The sequence below is a fragment of the Pseudonaja textilis genome, chromosome 3 (genome assembly GCF_049901715.1).
Source record: "Pseudonaja textilis isolate UNSWEBS1 chromosome 3, rPseTex1.2, whole genome shotgun sequence".
Lineage (NCBI taxonomy): Eukaryota > Metazoa > Chordata > Lepidosauria > Squamata > Elapidae > Pseudonaja > Pseudonaja textilis.
Window position 1 is genome coordinate 81,066,850 of NC_141992.1, and position 19,451 is coordinate 81,086,300.

Consider the following 19,451-nt stretch of genomic DNA (forward strand, 5'->3'; position numbering starts at 1 on the left):
AGCCTTTTAAATAACATTTTTATTTGTATGTACAGAGAGCTTATGCACCAGAGACAAATTCCTTGTGTGCCCAATCACACTTGGCCAGTAAATAATTCTACTCTACTCTTCTATTCTTTATCTTTTTTTGACAGAAGATAGTATCTTTTCAAAACAAAATAAATTTTATATTTAACTGTAGGTTTAGGGCACTGATATCAAGAGCTAACAACTAATCCAATTAAATTATCTTGATACTCAGGAACCTCTTAGTATTCTGATAAAATCTGACCAAAAAGTCAATACAAATAGAAAACTCTATAATTTTAAAATAAAGATGCATTTAAAATAATTCATTTTTTCATCATCCCCACTTCAAGTATATATACACGCCATCAAATTGAAGCATTGGTAAACTTTATTAAAGTTTACTGTCAGAATAACACTAGATTGAAATGATATAGTCTTGTTCACACCATATAAAACCAATTAGGAAGTCCAGCGCCACCAAGCCACCTTCATCCTGTCCCACACAGCAGTCAGGGAATCAAAAGCAGGACGAACATCCAAAATGGTAAACTGATAGTTCTCATCTACATTTCCTCCATCATAATAATCAATAATATATCGGACTTGTGTTCCACAGCGGTCAATAATCCAATCATGTCTATCAAAAGGAAGTTCATAACTGGAAAGAAATGCAAATCATAATTATGTTATTTCAATATATATATAATATGTAACTCACATTTGAAATTCTAATTGTAGGGGGTTCCATATTAACAACACTGAATCTTCTGTTGAAAACAAAAACAAAACCCTAATTTTAAGACTTTTCTCCTTTTAAATAGAAAAAAAAATCAACATACCCCATCCAAGATCGTATTCTAGCTCTTGGAGAATATTCCTTAGCTTTACCTCCAAATCGTACAAGTGTTGGTCCACATGGACAGTCCCTAAAAAACAGTTTTAGAATTGTGTAATAAAAAGCAATGCAGAAAAATAAACTGAACACATCCAACCAAGACACACATTTCAGCCCTACACAGCCATAACAATGGTTTAGAAGTCATAGCAAAAGAAATCCCCAATTCAGAAAATCATATATTGTGTCTTACAAAATGTTCACAAGAAACATCAATTAAAAGCAATCCTCTAGAGTTAATATACATTATTATAATTCTATAATATATATTATATTAACTCTTGGGGAATTAATATTTATATTAATTCTCTGTAGCAGTATATGGTAACTTTATTTTATTTGGAGGGATATATTGATATAAATCTGATGGAAAATTAAATAGCTATCATTTTTGTTAATAGGAAGTTTGTGATTTCCAAAGAAGCAGCAGTATATATAATCAATTTCATTTTCTAGTTTTTATATTATTTTATTATAGTAATGGAAATACTTATCCCAAAAATAGAAACAAATTAAAAAAATTAATTACATTTTTAAAACGTTCTCCTGGCTTTTACAGCTCTGGTTAGAATGTAAGGATAGAGCAGTGAAGAACTGAATAATACATATTGTGCATCTCACTTACATATGTAGTTTGGCAAGAAATGATAAAGGTCATGCCTCCACATATCTTTTGAAGAAAAGTATGCTTATTGATCTAGTGACAGAGTATAAACAACATTCAAACAGTCCGTTATGAATTCAGATAGTCCTCGACGTATGGCTAAGTCAGTCGTAAATTGCCAAGCATTTGAATTTTGATCAAATGACCATAGGGATGCTGCAATGATCATAAATGTGAAAACTGATTATAAGTCACTTTTTTCAGTGCTATTATAACTTTTAAACAGTCACTAAATAAAATGTTGTAAGTTGAGGAAAGCTTGTACTTCAAAACAAAATGGGTTTTAGGAAGTTAAACTGAGTCAGTTTGGTATAGTGCTTAAAGCATCAGACTTGAAATCAGGACACTACAAGTTCTGCCTTAAGACACAAAACTGTGTTACTTTGGGCAGACACACTCTCTCAGCCCTAAGAAACACCCCTAAGTGGCAAACTGCTTCTGAAATCCTGCAAAGGAAATTGCAAGAACTAGGCCAGGCAGTCCCCAAGAGTCAACACTGATTGATAGGTACTGACTTAAAAGATAACTATTGAACAATGTTATGTTGGGGAAAAATAGCATTACTAGAATGTTCCAGAAATGACTTCTATCAGTTTCCCATTTCTACTATTAGAATACAGGTAGTCCTTGACTTACAACAGTTTGCTTAGTGACCATTTGAAGTTACAACAGCACTGAAAAAAACTGACTTATGACCATTTTTCACACTTACAAAAGTGCAGCATCCCTATGGTCACATGATTTATATTTGGATGCTTGACAACTGACTAACATTTAGATAGTTACAGTGTCCCAGAGGCATGCGATCACCTGTTTGTGATCCTCTGACGAGCAAAGTCAATGGGGAAACCAGATCCACTTAACAACCATGTTACTAAGTTAACAACTGCAGTAATTCACTTAACAAATGAGGCAAGAAAAGTTGTAAAATGGGGCAAAAGTCACTTAATAAATTTATCACTTAGCAACATAAATTTTGGGCTCAATTGTGGTCGTAAGTTGACGACTCCTAGTACTATTATTTTTTCAGACCACATTCAGCCATGCAAATTAGAAAGCATTATCATTTAAGATTGTATATATACTTGCCTAAGATGAAGTAATTCCCATTTTAAAATTTCTTTCCAAGTCTGTTCATTGTTCCGATTATGAATTTTGATAATATTAGACATATCTTCTGGGTTCATGTCATCATCTTTCCATCTCCAACTAACAAAAAGCAATACTGAAAAAGTTAGCAGGGTGAGCTATTTATGTGGTATTTGCTAGTATAATGTAAGATTTAAGATGTTGGAATGGACTGGAAGTATCCAGGTTCATGTCTTCATTTGACCATTGAGTTTGATGAGTGACTTTGGGCTAGTTCAGTGCTTCTCAACCCAGTTATTTCCTACAACTGCTGTTGTATAGAGGCAGTATTACATAATCTTCCACTCCCTGAAGAAAGCCGGGGTGTAAAATACAATATAATAAATATCTCGGTCTCCTCCTCCTTCTTTCACTCTATTTGGAAAAAAAATTGTGCTGACCTTAAACATTAAATCAAGATTAACCCTACTCTACTTTTACTAAACAAATAATAAGTGGTTGTGTACTTTAGGAAGCAAGTACAATGTCCATAAATAACATCACATAAAGAAACTACTAAAGAAGATTTTGAGCCAGTTTGGTATGGTGGTTATTGTATCAGCCTAGAAATTGGAAGGCTTGTGAGTTCTAGTCCTGGCTTACACAAAACCAGCTGGGTGACCATCTCTTTTAACCCTAGGGAATAGGCAATGGCAAATCACTTCTGAAATCTTGCCAAGAAAACTGCAGGGAGCCATTCAGGCAGACACCAGAGTCAACACTGGTTCGAAGGCACACACACACACGCATACACATATTTAAAAGAAGATTTTTAGGTGCTTTTTAAAACTCTTAATAAATGTAAACAACAAAGCCAATTAACATTTACTTTTCAAATCTGCCCCAAATTCCAGATAGGTTGGGGCATGAATAGGGAGAAAAAGAAAAAAAATGCAATGCTGCTACATTATTACAACACTAATACTAACATAATATTTATATAAAATTACAACTCAATTTTAAAACAAGATAACTATTGATCACCTGGAATCAAACTGTCAACAATAAAGAGTCAGTTCAAAAGCTAAAATTTTATGAATTTTGTTGATAAAACTTTAGTTTTTGGTACTCAAGTTTGCTTTCAATTAATCTCCATAATAAGAAAATTCAACCAATAAAGTGCTACCAATGTATATTACTGAAACAGGCATATTAGTGTACTTTCAAAACTACTGCATCTCCAACTTAACATAAATGACGACCAATTTTTCTGACCAACTTCTGGAAAGTGCAATTAACCTGAAGAATTATTATATATTCCCCAAATCCTGTATATTGTCCAAACTGTATTTTTCTATAATTTTTAATTGATAATGAATTGTGGGTTTAACCTCCAGAAATCTCTAATAAACCTCAGCCGTTTGGAAGCAGTCAACGAATCTGGACCAAAGAAGGAATGCAAAAATTATTTTAACTGATTGTACTGCTATTCTAAATATGAAAACTGCTATTCTAAATATGAAAATATGCTATTTTGAGTAAATTATATTCTTTTTGTAATATTTCAAAAGTGTATAAATGTATCGTGTATAAATAATTGACAGTAACTATATTAATTCTACTTCTATTTTACAAAAGAAAAATCCTTTCTCACCATTTTTGGGTGTTTCCAAGGTATTTCCCAAAAATCATTTTTTGTGAGAATCTCAGTCAAATGTTACAAAAAGAAGGTATGAGAAACATAGTTTTTGGTTCTAGACATATCATTATTTTGCAAAACTAAATTTATAATTCACTTACCCTTTTCTAAGCATTGCATTCCAAAACATCTGTTCTGAGGGATAAACCCATTTTTGTTCTGAATAAGCTCTAGGAATAGTTGACTCTTCTCTTATTGTAGATAGTTGAAAAGGTTGCCCAGGGGATGGTTGTTGATTAGGAGGTGGCATCTAAATAAAATATTAAAAACAGTAAGTTAGAGAAGCAAATACAGTATATTTAATAACAAGTTTTTTTCATTTATCAACTTGCTTCATTGTCTTTCAATTTAGGAAAAATAACTTTAATTCTAGTATGTTGTTTTGACTAGAAGCCACATATTCTGAATGGACCAACATGTCTTTTAGTAGTCCATCCAGATTTTACCTAATTCTGAGATGCAGCTACAGTTTTTCAACTACTTGCTTTCTATATTTGTAGATAAGTTTCTGATAATCAAAGACCAATTCTTAGCAATGCCCTTCTTTTTAACCGAGATGCTTTTTTGGAACTATAACATAATCTTAGAGATTAGCAAGAAATATAAACAAATGGAAACAGTAGGTATGAAAACTGAAATTAAACATAACTAAAATGCAATTAGGAATAGAAAAAATGATGTAATGAACTGGCTAAAAGCTTTAATATATGGAAGCTACATTTCTATATACTTGTTATACATTATTAAATATAATGAGAGTATCTCCAATGGCAAACTGTTAAAACAGCTGTGACATGCTCTTAGTTTAAAAGCAGTGCTGAAAGATTACAGTTCCACCTTGAGAGGAATAAGTTCGCCTTTTTTTAATATTAAAAATTATAGTTGTGAAGGGATGGTAATCCTGCACTTAAGGTTTTTGGAAGTTGTTTACAACATTAGAATTTCATGTTATATGCCTCTCAAATTAAACTAATGACATTTCATCAGTCTCTGAGTTCACCTAGCCAAATCATTAGAAACCAGCCAAATTCTTATTCAAAATTTGGATACAGGGGTTGTCACAAATATCCAAACTTATTGGCATAATCACAATTACCTGAAAAATAGTTTTTCCACAATTATGTTAGTTGTATTTTGAAAAAGGCAGATATAAAGAAAGGAATACATCTGGATCATTTGTAAGGGTAGTCAGGTACAATGTTTTCAACTGGAAAATTTGTGTTCATCTCTGATATTGATTAAATGGTTTAATTTAGTTTCAGTTCCAATATGACAAATGGAGGCATTAAGATTTTAAGAACTTATTTTGAAAGCAGAAACAGAGTAGTAACAAAATAACACCCAATCTTACAAAACTTCTTTTGTAATTGATAGCAGTGCACTGAAGAAACAAGACTGAAGTTACCATATTTCTAGGATCAATCTTTTCTTCTGTAGTAGATTTAGCAGGGCATTGTACATATTCATATGCTCTTTCTTGATGTGCAGGAACAGGTGGGTTTTGGTTCTCACTGGAACTGTCACCGGATTTCATTGGAGAGGCTGAAACAGAAAAAAAAGTATTAAAACTCTAGCTGTTAATCTACATGCTAGGAGTAAAATCTTAATTCTGTAATGCAACTTCTAGTCTCTATTTCAGAAGGATTTTAAAGGTAAAAAAAGATTAGCAAGACCTATGTGGTACCCATTTTACTCTTTAATGTTCTTCCAAACTGTTAGAAACAAGCCAGAAATTTTACCTCTTCAATGGTCAAATTTAGTTTTCCTCTAAAGGAAGGAGAGATAAAGAAGTACCATGCAGCAATTCTAACCCATTTCTACAGCTAAATGAAGATGGAGTTTTTCATGCTTATCAGTCAGTAGCTAAATATTTATAATGAAAATGTGTATACTGCTCCTGTTTTTTAAAAAGATTTTTATTCCTGAAAAAAATGCTTGGTTAGTTTAATAAGAGTGAACAGTCACCTTCCACGTTCTTCTGATGCATGGGACATTGTGAGATTTCACTTTGAGGCTGCTCTGATACAGTTGTCTGATTTGTAGTTAACTGAGAGGATGCAGATAAACCCATGACAACCTTGACTTTCTGCTTAACTTTAAATTACTGGATAGATCATCTGAAATTCAAATCAATATAATTTACAGACAACAACAAAACACTTACAAATAATATGCCTAACAGAAGAAATATTAAAAAACATTGCATCAACTATAAAACATATATCCCTTAAAAATACTAGAATATTTTAGAATATTCTAAGCAACTATTTCCATCATAAGTAAAGTAAAATATAGTAATTCTCTCCAATATTTCATTTGTTCCTTAAACTCCCAATTTATTTATTTTTTGGGATCCAATCCATTCCATTTTTATCTTCCTCTTCTCCTGAGTCCATTCATTCTTCCTCCATATGTTTCTTTCACAATTTATCTTCAATCTTTCTCCCTGTATCATCAAACAACTTCAATGCGCTTACTTTGTTTTGGTCACTTTTTTATGGTTGGTAGTCAATTGTCATCCATTTAATGTTTACCATATACATTTAAGAAACCTGTTTCCACTATATTAAATTTACTTTTATATTCTCCTTAGTCAACTCTCACTTTCAAATAATAAAGTAAACAAAAGCACACTCATTTATTTAAACTTTAAAGGATCTCACATATGATTTAAGTAAATAGGTTTGCAAAAGACAAACAGCTGGCAGAACTCTAAAATGGCAGTTGGCCATTTTAGCTTCTTTCAACAAACTTTCAATCTTTAAAACAGGTACGTAAAGTTATCTTTCTACAGGCATCTAATGTATCAAAATAAATCCCCTTTCAAAGGCATTTAGGTTGATTGTCATCTCTATGTGTTGTAATTAATTCAATAACTCAACTACACACAGTATGAAGAATAGCTTCCTTTTACATTTTGTGAAGGTTCCAAAACTTAATTTCAATGGATTATCTCAGATGCAGTCCAATCCCTTCACACAATGCATATTAATATCAGCCAATTTAAACATATTTCACTAAATTAAAAAATCCCAAGGGCTACAATATTGCCTAAGCATTACTTTATCATGTATCCATAATTATTTGCATGAAGACTTTTAGAAATACAGTATATTAAGGCTATATATGGGCAGAGAAGGGGGAAAAGAAATTGTAAACAAAACAGAAAATAGATATGTCCAGAATAAAAACTCTTTGCATAATTTCATTCACTTTTTTTACATAAATTGATTTAAGCTACATCACTTCACATTTTATCAAATTCTAAAAACACTAAGTTTATTGTTAATGACTGGTTGCAACTGGGGCTAAATTGAATTCCATCCTCTAACTACTCTTTTTTGGTACTTCTTTCAACTCTATAATCTTTTTAAGGTGTAGCAACCAGAAGACTACATTGTGTACAAAATGGGCTACATTCAGAATTTTATGCCATTATGATAGTACTTTTTAAATATTTTTCCTAAGCAAACTATGCCAATGCATTCATCAAGCTATCTATGACCCAAGATCTCTTTTCCAGTCAATGGTTAGTTCAAACCACACTGAGCACATTATACATATATATTTTTCAGATACTATTCTCAGAATGTACTCATGGGAAAGGGAAATTATTTGTTACTTTACTGAATAATTATTTTTAATAATTTTCACATAAAGTACAGATGATTTTTTTTTATCAAGGCATTTATCTTCATTTTGTAAAGGCTTTCAGATCATTAGCAATTGCCTTTTTGATTAATTGGTACTCTGTTTAAAAGCTTTTTTAATAAGCTGAGTTAATGGCTATACAATTTAGTCACAGTTTCTACTACTTTTCTGGAATCTCATAATTGTTTTAATGTATTAAACTTAGCCAGAAAATATGAACAAAATGTTCCATGCATGAACCACTCCATCCATTAAGTAGCTAGATTTGGTGGTCTATGTGCAAACAGAAACATGCACATTTTGGTTGTTTTAATCCATATACAGTATTAAAATGTTATAAGGATCAAAATACTGTTCTTCCAGGCAGAAATGGAAAGGGTATAGTGAAAAAAGGCAAGATTTTGTATTTCTTTGGAAATGAAAAGTGTAGGGGTAGAAACAACGGTAAGGGATGAAAAGGTGGGAGAAAAAGAAGATACTGTATAGTTCAGGGTGCTGGCATCCTGGTAGGACACTGGCAGCAATAATTGACAGAATGCAAGGGAGGAAAGAAAGGTGTTGGGAGATCAGAGAATAAGTGGGCCGGTGAGATAGATATGCCACCCCTGAATATTAGTAACAGTGGAGGGGACGGACAAGCAGAAGGAAAAAAACCCTGGAAAAATTGGATAGGACAGGGGTGTGTGCAGGCCATGAAGAAATGGGGAGAAGTGTAACACTACTAGCCTTCCCTATTTTCTGTATAAAACCACTTTGTGATCCCTCTGAATGCTTCAGTCAAGCAGCTCTTCAGTTTGAAATAAAGCACAATTCCCATTTCACGATTGCCCCATTAGCTACCATGGATTTTCCCAAGGGAAAAAAATGGAAAACAAAAGTATTTTAAATTAATTAAAATAGTAGAACTTGTTGGATGTAATTGCACATATGTTTTCAACTAGTATTAAAAACATAAGCAACACCAGAAAAGGATCAGGAATACTACTATATTACTAAAATTGTAACATGAAGCTTCAAGAATTGAACAAATCAGATTTGATCACTTGTTAAATAATTTACTCAACACAGAATAACGCTTCATTTCCAATTAGGCCACCATCAAAGGTGACACCAGCCAGAGCATAGAACAACTCAAAAGAAGCAGTGCAAGATGGGAAGGCCAGGTGGATACTTAGCCCATAGAATTGTCAAGAGTGGGACATGACTGGATTTCGATATCATCATCATCATTTTCCAATTAGGCATTTTGGATCATGTGAAACACAAAGGTCCAAATCTGGACAATCTTAGGCAGGCATGACAACTATTCACTAGGATAGTGTGTAAGAAATACAAAATGAAGGCAGTAGTAGATGTACTTATGAGAAATGAAATGTGAAAATTAAAATGAGGAAGAAACTGGATTTTGGGGGGGTGAGGGGTTTACATCTGCATCAAAAAATAGTTACATCAAGACTATAGAATTATTAACTAATCTCTTTATAGACATTTTAACCCACATATAAAAACACCTAAACCCTCACCCTCTCATCTCACAACATAGCCACCATAAGCAGCACCTTCAAAGACTTGGATATGCAGCTTATACAGGTAGTCCTCAATTTACAATGGTTCACTTAGTGACCGTTCAAAGTTACCAGGGTACTGAAAAAGTGACTTATGACCATTTATCACACCGATGACCATTTCAGCACCCCCACGGTCACACGATTTACATTCAGATGCTTGACAACTGACTCACATTAATGACGGTTGCAGTCATGCGTTTCCTTTTTTTTTTAGACTTCCTGACAAGCAAAGCCAGCTGGAAAGCCAGATTCACTTAACAACCTTGTTTCTAATTTAACAACCGTAGTGATCCACTTAACCAAGGCAGCAAGTAAAGTCGTAAAATGGGGCAAAAAACTCACTTCGCCCATTTCTCACAGAAATTTTGGGCTCAATTGTGGCCATAGGATGAGGACTACCTGTACTTGTGTAACCAAGAAGGAAAAATTACCTCATTTCTTGCCTGAGCTGGGTCGACCCAAGGTCACCTTGTTAAAACAGGCTGATTTCTAGCCTGAGGTAAATCTTGAATAGTTACGTGAGGCGAATCAATTCGATACACGCAGGAAGCCATCAGCTTCCGTCTCAAAACCACGTTTTTTCCTAGCAATTTAGATATTTTGGCCCATTTTATCCCCTCCTATCAAGAGTTTTCAGCTCCCTTTCCCCTTCAGTCCCCGAGGCGGAGAGGGCGTCCATCAGCTCCGGTTCCTGGCCCGGGTTTCGGGGCGGAAGGGAGAATTGAAGCCAAGATATATCCCTGAATGACAGCTGTATCATGGTTTTATCTCCTTGTGCCCCCCCACTCCATCTATTACAGAGGAAAGCTTGACACACACACACACATACCACCCCCGTTAAAGAAACGGCTAAAAAAGAGACGACGGCGCGCGCTTCTTCTCGCGCACTCGTTCTATTTCAGGCGGGGAGGCGGGAAAAAAAAAAAGAAGAGGCGCCTTAATTTACCTCAACTCTAATCTCCGGAGCCCGATTTCCCTGAGAAACTCACCTCACGCGTCTCGCGAGAAAGGGACGTTCTGCGGTTGGGCGGAGCTTTAAAAGCAAACGGCGAATTAGACTAAAGGGGGCGGAGATGTTGGGCGGGGTTTTGGAAGAGCGCCAGTCGGCGGAGAGGGCGGGTTAGAAGGAGAACTTTGTAGTTCGTTTCCACGGTAACCGAAGAACGTGCTTGCTTTAGGCCGCTGAGTCGCGCCTGCGCAAAATTGTGGGTTCGGGATCGTGGTGTTTTCCTATGGAGGTTCTCAGTCATCCAATGGTCCCAAAGGTACTTTTTCAAGAGGCAACTGGACTTTTTGGGTTTTCTTTGAAGACGTTTCACTTTTCATCCAAGAAGCTTCTTCAGCTCTGAAGAAGCTTCTTGGATGGGAAGCAAAACGTCTTTAAAGAAAACCCAGAAAGTCCAGTTGGCTCTTGAAAAAGCACCTTTGGGACAACCATTCCGGATGACTGAGAATCTCCATAGATAACTGGACTTAGTTTTTTTTTTCCAAAACAAAAGTACAATTGCCTTTTGAAAAAGCACTTTGGGGTTATTTCCTGTCCATTTCCACTTATTCTAGACTAGAGAGAAGAAATGACTTCATTTGAGCTCAGCTTTCCAATTATAGAATGAAGATATATACAGTATATGAAATTCTTAAAAGAAAAAACATTAGCAGAGCCGTATGCTTTCTTTGCTTTCTGGCCAGTTTCCAGAAACATTGTCATGTTTCAGTCAATCAAAGAAGGGAATTGACAAAAATGTCTCGTTTACAGGGCTGTTGGTTCCTGGGTTTGGTGGCTTTTCAAAATACATGTTTTCCCGATTTAGAAATATATATATATACATCAGCATGGTGGGATAAATAGTTAGCTGGGTGACTTTGGGCAAGTGTCTCAAGCCCAGCCTACCTCATAGGGTTGTTGTGAAAAAAATGGTAAGTAGGTATGTTTGCTGTCTTGAGCTGATCAAAACATATTTTAAAAGGATATTAGTAAGAAGAAAAATAACTGGTGACACCACAAATTAGACAAAGTAACAGAAAATGAAAAAACTAAGATGCTCTGGGTCTTGAATGAATGAATTCTTTATTGGCCAAGTGTGATTACACAAAGAATTTGTCTTGGTGCATATGCTGTCAGTGTACATAAAAAGAAAAGATACATTCATCAAGAATCATAAGGTACAACACTTAATATAGTCATAGAGTACAAATTGGCAATCAAACAAGACAACCATTGGCCAAATAACGCCCCAGACTTAAGGGTTATTAATAAGACAACAAGTAAACATTGCAATACCTGGAGGCAGCAAAATACAGGTAGTCCTCGACTTAACAACAGTTCACTTAGTGGCCATTTGATGTTACAACAGCATTGAAAAATGTGACTTATTACCATTTTTAGACTTATGACCGTGGCAGCATCCCCATGGTACGCCATTTACATTTGGATGCTTGACAGCTGACTCACATTTATGACAGTTGCAGTGTCCCAGGGTCATGTGATCACCTTTTGCAACCTTCTGACCAGTAAAGTCAATGGGGAAAAAAGATTCACCTAACAACCGGGTTACTAATTTAACAACTATAGTGATTCACTTAACAACTGTGTCAAGGAAAGTCGTAAAATGGAGCAAAATGCATTTCTCACTAAGCAACATACATTTTGGGCTCAGTTGTGGTCATAAGTCAAGAAGAAGTAAAAGAACTGGAGAAAATCACAAAATATAAAGACCTGCAAATAGAAGTGGAATGACTGTGGCAAAAGAAAGCAAAGATAGTACCAAAGTAATAGGTGCCTTGGGTGCAACCTCAAAACATTGTGAGCACCTCTTGAACACCATCAGCACTGACCAAGTTGTCAATTGGAACAGCTTTACAGGTAGTTCTTGACTTAATGCCCGGTCATTTAACAACCATTTACAATGGTCACAGAAAAGGGTGCTTCGTGGCCTGTAAAAGCAGCCTGTCATACAATCTTGCAACACCCCCATGGTCATGTGATTGTAACCTGGGTGTTTGGCAACCTGTTTGCATTAATAACTAATTGCTAAGTATCCACAATCCTGTGATAGTCTTGCAATTTTCCCTGCCAGCTTCCCTAGTAAGTCAATAGAGAAGCCAGCAGGAAAGATTGCAAGCTGCTGCCGCCTATCAAGAGGATTCTCTCTCGTATCTGGGGGCTGAATGAAAGAGGTGCCTGCTGAGCTGAACTCCTTCGATGGGGTGGAGAGCTCTATTCCTTCATCCTGGCATTCCCTTCAGTGCACAGAGATGAAAGGCAGCCAAAATCCTAGCAGTAAGCAAAGAGGCAGCATGGTAAGATAAGGATTGTGGGGTACTTCAGGCAGATGGGGAGGCCCAGTGCAGGTTGCATGGCTATCTCTTCATTCAGTGGCTGAAAATCTTGGTTGGATTTTGGAGGATTTTCAGCTCCTCAGCATAGAGGTAGGGCAGTTAGGTAAGAGTATAGGGTGCCTTGGGAGTAGCAACAGCCAGTGTAGGCCCTATGCAAATGTTTCTCCCTCAGGATGTGAAAATCCTGCTTGGACTTCAGGATTTTCAGTTCTTGAGCAGAGCCTCCAGGGTCTCCCACCCTTCCCGAAGTATCCCTTGCTCCCTTACTAGGGAATCAATCTGCTTAATGACTTGCATCATCACTTAATGACCACAAGCAGGAGTGCTGGGGTTGCATTTGTTGAGCAAAGCAGTCACTTGAGCAATCATGACATCTTGCTTAACTACTCCTTTGTTCAAGGACCAAGATTCTAGTCACAATTGTGGTAGTTAAACAAGGACTACCTGTACTTGGAACAGCTTACCTCTTAAAACATCTTTAATATTATTAAGCAACACCATCTGCCTATCCCTATTGGAAAGGACCCAATAGGTAGACAAAAATGACAAATCCAATCTAAACATCTGGCTCATTGTACAACCATCTGTGATACCAATGCTGCACAACCCTGCTGAATCTCAAAACTGCAAAATCAATACCCTTTCTTCCATAGATTTCTTGTTTTTATTTCTTTCATGTTCATATTTTAGTCCTGATTGTCAATATTTTTTTATGATTGATTCAATTTATGAATTTTAATTGGCTGCTATTCTATTTGTTGTAGATTGAACCCTTACAGTTTGAGGGTAGAATAAAAATGTTTCAATTAATTACAATGTTTAAAAAATGTACATCTGCTACAGAGGTAATTGTTTTTCCAGGCACAATTTGAATATAGAATGTCTGAGTTCACCAAAATGAATCAAGTTAGACAGTTACTACCTACTAAAAATTGAAAAGTACCATGTACTTATGAATTCAATGTTCAACACAATAGATAAAATGCCATACTTTTTAATGGGGAAGTAATATCCACATTTTCTTAATATTTATTTCCAAGAACATTTAGTGCCACGTACCTGCTCTATTTTAAGTTATTTCCCACTTTACTCCAAAACTAGTCTTGATCCAAAGCCAAACTTCCTGAGACTAATGAGGTCTGTGTGGTAAACACACCTGAAAGCTAAACACACCTGTAAGGTGCAAAGTTCAGGAAAATTGTCTTATTATATTTGGTGTTGAAAAATCTCCACAAACATGTTACTTATATATTATTTAAAGCATAAATAAGGCCTTCAGATAGATTTTAGGTTTACATTTTTTTACCTTCTGGGTAAATTTCTGTTATTTCACTGATGACTGTTGAGGTAATTCCCCGTTAGGAGAATGAGCGCATACAGGGAGACGTATTTGAGAGTAGTGTTGGAATAATACACACAGAGCACACAGATACACTGTACAGTAAGTGTCGGTTTTTACTTCCAGAAAGGTTAAGCAAAGTCCAAAATAAGCAATCCAAAGTCATTCACAGGTAAAATCAAACAGTTTTCATCCAGGGATAATCCAAATATCAAGTTCCAGTGTCAGAAACAGTTCAGTATCAGACTTACATTAAATCCAGTAATATCAGTCAATTAGAAGAAATGGAACAACAGCAATACTTTCCAACAGAAGGAAACTGAGATAGAGTCACACTCTCTTCTGAGATTAAGACTAAACAACCCAGGTTTCTGGCTCCAATTTATGGCTGTTTGAGAAACCACACCCAATTGCATGCTCTTGCATTCCCTTAAAGATATAGTACTAAAATGTTTATCCTGGTTTATATATTTCTAACCCAAATACCTGTTAGGTGACTTATATTCCTAACATTGACACCGTTTCCAAAGCAATGTTTATTGTAATTTTATTAAAATTGTCTCTAGATATGCCTAGATATTTTTGTACTACTGTGGAAGTTATGGAGGCAGCTCCCCCACCCGAGAAGTGGCTGAAACCTTTACACGTTTCAATTGTTTTAGTTGCATCATAATTCTAAGTATTTCAGATCTTTTGCAGAATTTTTTTTCCAGAAATGATGGGAGTAGTTTTCTCTCCAAATCGTTTTATCCACATTCAAAATTATTTGTTATAGGAGCTGGGATACAAGGTAGCTTTTTGTCCTTGGTCTTTGGGTTTTCTCACTGTTGTCATTTTGCACGTGAACCAGGAAATAATCAAACCAACAGTGCTCTTTTACTTGAGATCTCAGCAGGTACACGTCAGAATTCAACATTTTAAAAAAACATTAAAAAAGAAACCTAATATAAATACAGGTTCATTTACATCCAGGATCTTTGGAAGGTTGTGTATAGCCACTGGGGAAAACAATTCCCCTAAAATATTGGTAATGTTATGCACACTGAAGAGGTAGAAAGATTAGCCTGGCAATATGGGTCCTCATTTTACCAATCTCGGAAGGAAGGCTAAGTCAACCTTGACCTGGTGAGAATCGAATTGATGGCAATCAGAATAAGCCTGCAATATATTGCATTCCAACCACTGCATCACCACAGCTCTTTAATGACAGAATTGGTGTCTTAAATATTGAAAGCCGAGGTCACATTTTGGTTTTTAAAATCCAAATATGCAAAACTGCCCAAGTTTTTTGTATTCAATAAAAGCTTTGGGGACAACAATCTTTGCAATCCAGCTCTAGATTTACAGCATCTTCTGTATGTTACTGAAAACATGATAACATGATGTTTATATGAGTTACTGAGTACAGAAATGAGTCTTATTAGAAATGAATGCTTAATGTGCACTTTCTAAGATATTTTCCTTGAAATGCTTAAATGTGGAAATGACTTGCTTTCTAACCAAACCTGCTTTTAATCATACTCCACTTATCAATATAATAGGTAGAATGTGACAGTACAGTGAAATATCCCGTGTGTGTGTGTGTGTGTGTGTTTTCTTAAGTTTTCGCAGGTACTTACATGTATGGTATTCAGCTTTGTTCGGATATTTTCCCACGTCATTGTAGTTGTGCTTTTAAAGTTGTAGCAACGTTTCGGCAGAATCTCATCTGCCATCATCAGGCTTCTGTATTGTGTTCATCTGTGAGTCAGACTTTCACAGTCGTTTCAGTTTTAAATTTGGGGCTAGCCTACTACTGTGCCAGAATGGTTTTTTCTCCATCCTGATTGGTTGGAAGTCTTGGTCTGTGTTTATTGGTCTTGGAGTTTGCTGTGTGCTGCTTGATTGGTGTTTCTAATATCTTCTGTCTGTTCTGTGGCTTTTTTTGTCTTGATTATATATATTTGTTTTCTTAAGTTTCCCGAACAAAGCTGAATGCTATACACACACACACACACACACACACATATACACAAAAAAAAATATTTCAAATATTTCATGTATATTTTGTATATAAATATTTCTATATAAAAAGCTTTATTTCTACTATTTCTATGTAAAAAGCTTTAACTTTCAACTTTTGTCTTTTAATTACATTCAATTTTTATTGCAGCACAACTGGAATGTGTGGCATGAGGCATCTTAATTTATTTCACTGTACCATTTATTACTGTAAATAGAATATTTTAAAAATGGGATCCTCATAAGAAAAAAAATGGTTATCTTGTTCCCATGCCAATAAGTAACTTATTCATTCCAAAGATGCTAAGGAATACCAAGTTCTCTTCATCTATCGAACTTGCATTTAGCTGATTAAATAGAGTAATTGGAGAAGTCACCATTTTAATAGGGAAAAAATACAAGAAACAGCTGCATTCTTTTTCTTTATTCTAATTAACCAATGCCTTGTGTCCACATGCAACTTATTGCTTTAGACATTATTGAATGTACTTCAGACAAGATCAGTCTAGACAAACGTAAACAGCAAGACTTTAAAACGCCAGTGAAGTACAAACTCATTTTATACATTTATCATAAACAACATAAAAATATACTCCAGCTGGTACATAAATCATGTTTACCCATAAGTACTTCCATCAGTATTGCCCAATATCATATGCCATTGTCATTGTGATGGGTGGCAATCCAATCAATGTAGCTGTGGTATTTCAGTTTAGCCCAGGAAAATAAGTGCCAACTTCAGTCCTGTAATTATTTTCAATAGTATGTTTATTATACTTTGTGCTGTGATTCAATAAAGCTTCTCTATTTGGCTTTTTATTGCACTCTACATCTCCTGGAATTTGTAAAACAGCATTACATCTCATAATGTTTTTTTTAAAAAAATGCTTTATAAATGAAAATATGTAAGCACCAATGCATAAAGTACAATATAGATATGTCACTTCGTGATTTTTGTCACTAAGTTCCTGAATACAATCAGTTACAAATGTCATCTAAAGAGCAGCAATTTTTTTTTATAAAGAGGTAAAACCTACTCCATTATTCATACGTATTCTGTTTGTAATAAAAATATCTAATTTTAAACTGTTACAATTCCATGCTTATTTAGGAATCCACTCAAACTAATTAGAAGGTCAGAGCCTTTAAGGTGCATCTTCTCGTGTATATTTCTAGTTAAACAGCCTCTTTGGGAGGCCCTGACGCCTCTCAAGTCTGTTTTCTTGCTGACAATCTGCTGTTTCAAAAGCAATTTGTGCGCACAGATAAAAATATACAGGATCTAAGTCCCTATGTTTTTCCTGCTCTGATGGAACTATGTGTAAGTTCATTGGGAGAAGGGAAAACATGCACTTTTCCAATGTGGATCTGGCCTCTGATTTTTCTCAAAGATAACTGAAAAAGCCAAGACATGGAAGCCACAAGGGGGTCTAATCTAATGAGATCTGTTGAATAAGAGAAAGGAAAATACAATATTAGATGATCAATAGCATACATTGCTAAAGTTTACAAACTTTTGCATTTAAACTTCAGTAATGTAAGGCCACATCAAAAAAAGAGTTATAAGTTCACAGGCTGGATTTGTACTTTTTATTACTGGACTAAAAAAAAAACCCGGGTCCATTTGTACACTGAGACAAGTTGTTCTTTATTAGATAAAATCAGCATGTTTGTTAAACAAACAAAAAAACAATATTAGTTATTTTTTTAAAAAGTACTTCATCAATCACGACTTATATTGATGACAGTATATTTTGCTGCTACTGTATATTCTGGGACTCTAAATAGAACATCAATGGGATTAATTTTTTTAATAGGGATTTCATTTCAGCAAATCAATGAGATTCCATACATTAGCAATAAGTATGATTTTGACATTCCATATCATCCTCCTCAAAATTGCATGAGATTAATACTTCAACTTCCCATGAGGTGGGATAGGAGGACCAAGCTATTACTGGAATACATAGCATGGTACTATGTCTAGATATTAAGCATGGAGTATAGGAAGTTAACATGGGTCATTGAAATAGAAATAGGAAAAGTTAAAGCCTTCTCTGTTATCAAAGGCGGAGGAAGAGGAGGAGATTGGACATAGTGATCCTTTGGGAGCTGCATGCAATGAAATTTCATTTTAATGTATGCCAATTGGTGCATATTCAAAGTGACAATAAAGTTAGTCAAGTTCTAAGGAGGAGGAGGAGATATTTAATCAATTTATAAGGCTGTCAACTTGCCAAGGAACAGCTAAAAAGACATGGTTAACTGTAGTCAACAATAACAACAAAACATACAATCTGGCTGTTATCCCACACCATACCATCTCCCAAAGAGGACAGATCTAACATCCCAGCCTGAAAGCCAGTATTTTAATGCCTTGTGTAAAGCTAGCAGAATCAGGACCAACTGAATCTCAGGGAAGATCATTCGAGAGCCAGGCATTTGCCATGGAAGTGGTATTCCTGGGTCCAGCCAAATGATTTACAGGACAGAGGAACAATACAACTAGAGACAGGCAGTCCTACAAATAATCGGTTCATACAGGAATTAATAGATAACCATCACCTTCACTTCAACTGCACTTCTGTTGATGTTAAATGCAAGTTCAAATCCTTTCTTACAATTATGGATAGGGAGGGACAGGGTGCATGTGTAAATTATGTGTGGGCAGAGAAATCCTAGCCATAACTGACATGTCAACTTTTGAAATAGAATCCATTGTAGTTATTTTTGCATGTTTATTTGCTACCACATTGTCTTTATATTGCACAGAAATGTTGGACAATAGCATCAGAATGAATACATGAATTTTATGCAGTTTTGATCAGAAGGCTATATGCACAGTAACCCTAACATAATTTAAGGAAACCTGTGAAAATATCCTGTTCCTTTCTTTTCTCAGAAACTTATTTTGTTCTCTGTAGAGTTTCAGAAGTCGCTTTTGAATCTAACAAAGAAACTTTCCTTCACTTACCTTCCTCAAATTGACATCTGAGAACCAAATATAATTTCGGACAAATTCTCCCATCCAATCCCACATTGTTCAGGGTAGCCTTATGTTTCTCCAAAGCAGCTTTTTAGAGTACACAAATGATTTCAGAGAGAAAAGGGTATTCAAAATCTTCCCTTTCAAAAATTTCCTTAAGTTATGCTAAGATATTCAGATGAGCGTCTTCCTTAAAATAGTCTATGAACTCCATGACAGTTTACAAAGAAGA

General features: G+C 35.2%; 1 protein-coding gene across 3 annotated transcripts; it reads right to left on the minus strand.

Annotated features, from left to right (window-relative positions):
- Window positions 1–379: 379 nt before the first annotated feature.
- HCCS (holocytochrome c synthase) lies at window positions 380–10,599 on the minus strand. 3 transcript variants are annotated; one of them, XM_026700343.2, is made up of 7 exons: window positions 10,544–10,599; window positions 6,301–6,452; window positions 5,741–5,877; window positions 4,437–4,585; window positions 2,658–2,777; window positions 849–935; window positions 380–667 (listed from the first exon to the last, which is right to left on the minus strand). In XM_026700343.2, the coding sequence occupies exons 2-7, from the start codon at window positions 6,404–6,406 to the stop codon at window positions 469–471; spliced, it is 798 nt and encodes a 265-aa protein (XP_026556128.1). In that variant the 5' UTR covers window positions 6,407–6,452; window positions 10,544–10,599; the 3' UTR covers window positions 380–468. The 3 variants fall into 3 exon arrangements, with proteins under 3 accessions (XP_026556128.1, XP_026556127.1, XP_087786318.1); XM_026700342.2 differs by having other exon boundaries at window positions 10,501–10,587; XM_087930192.1 differs by having other exon boundaries at window positions 9,986–10,553.
- Window positions 10,600–19,451: the final 8,852 nt, after the last annotated feature.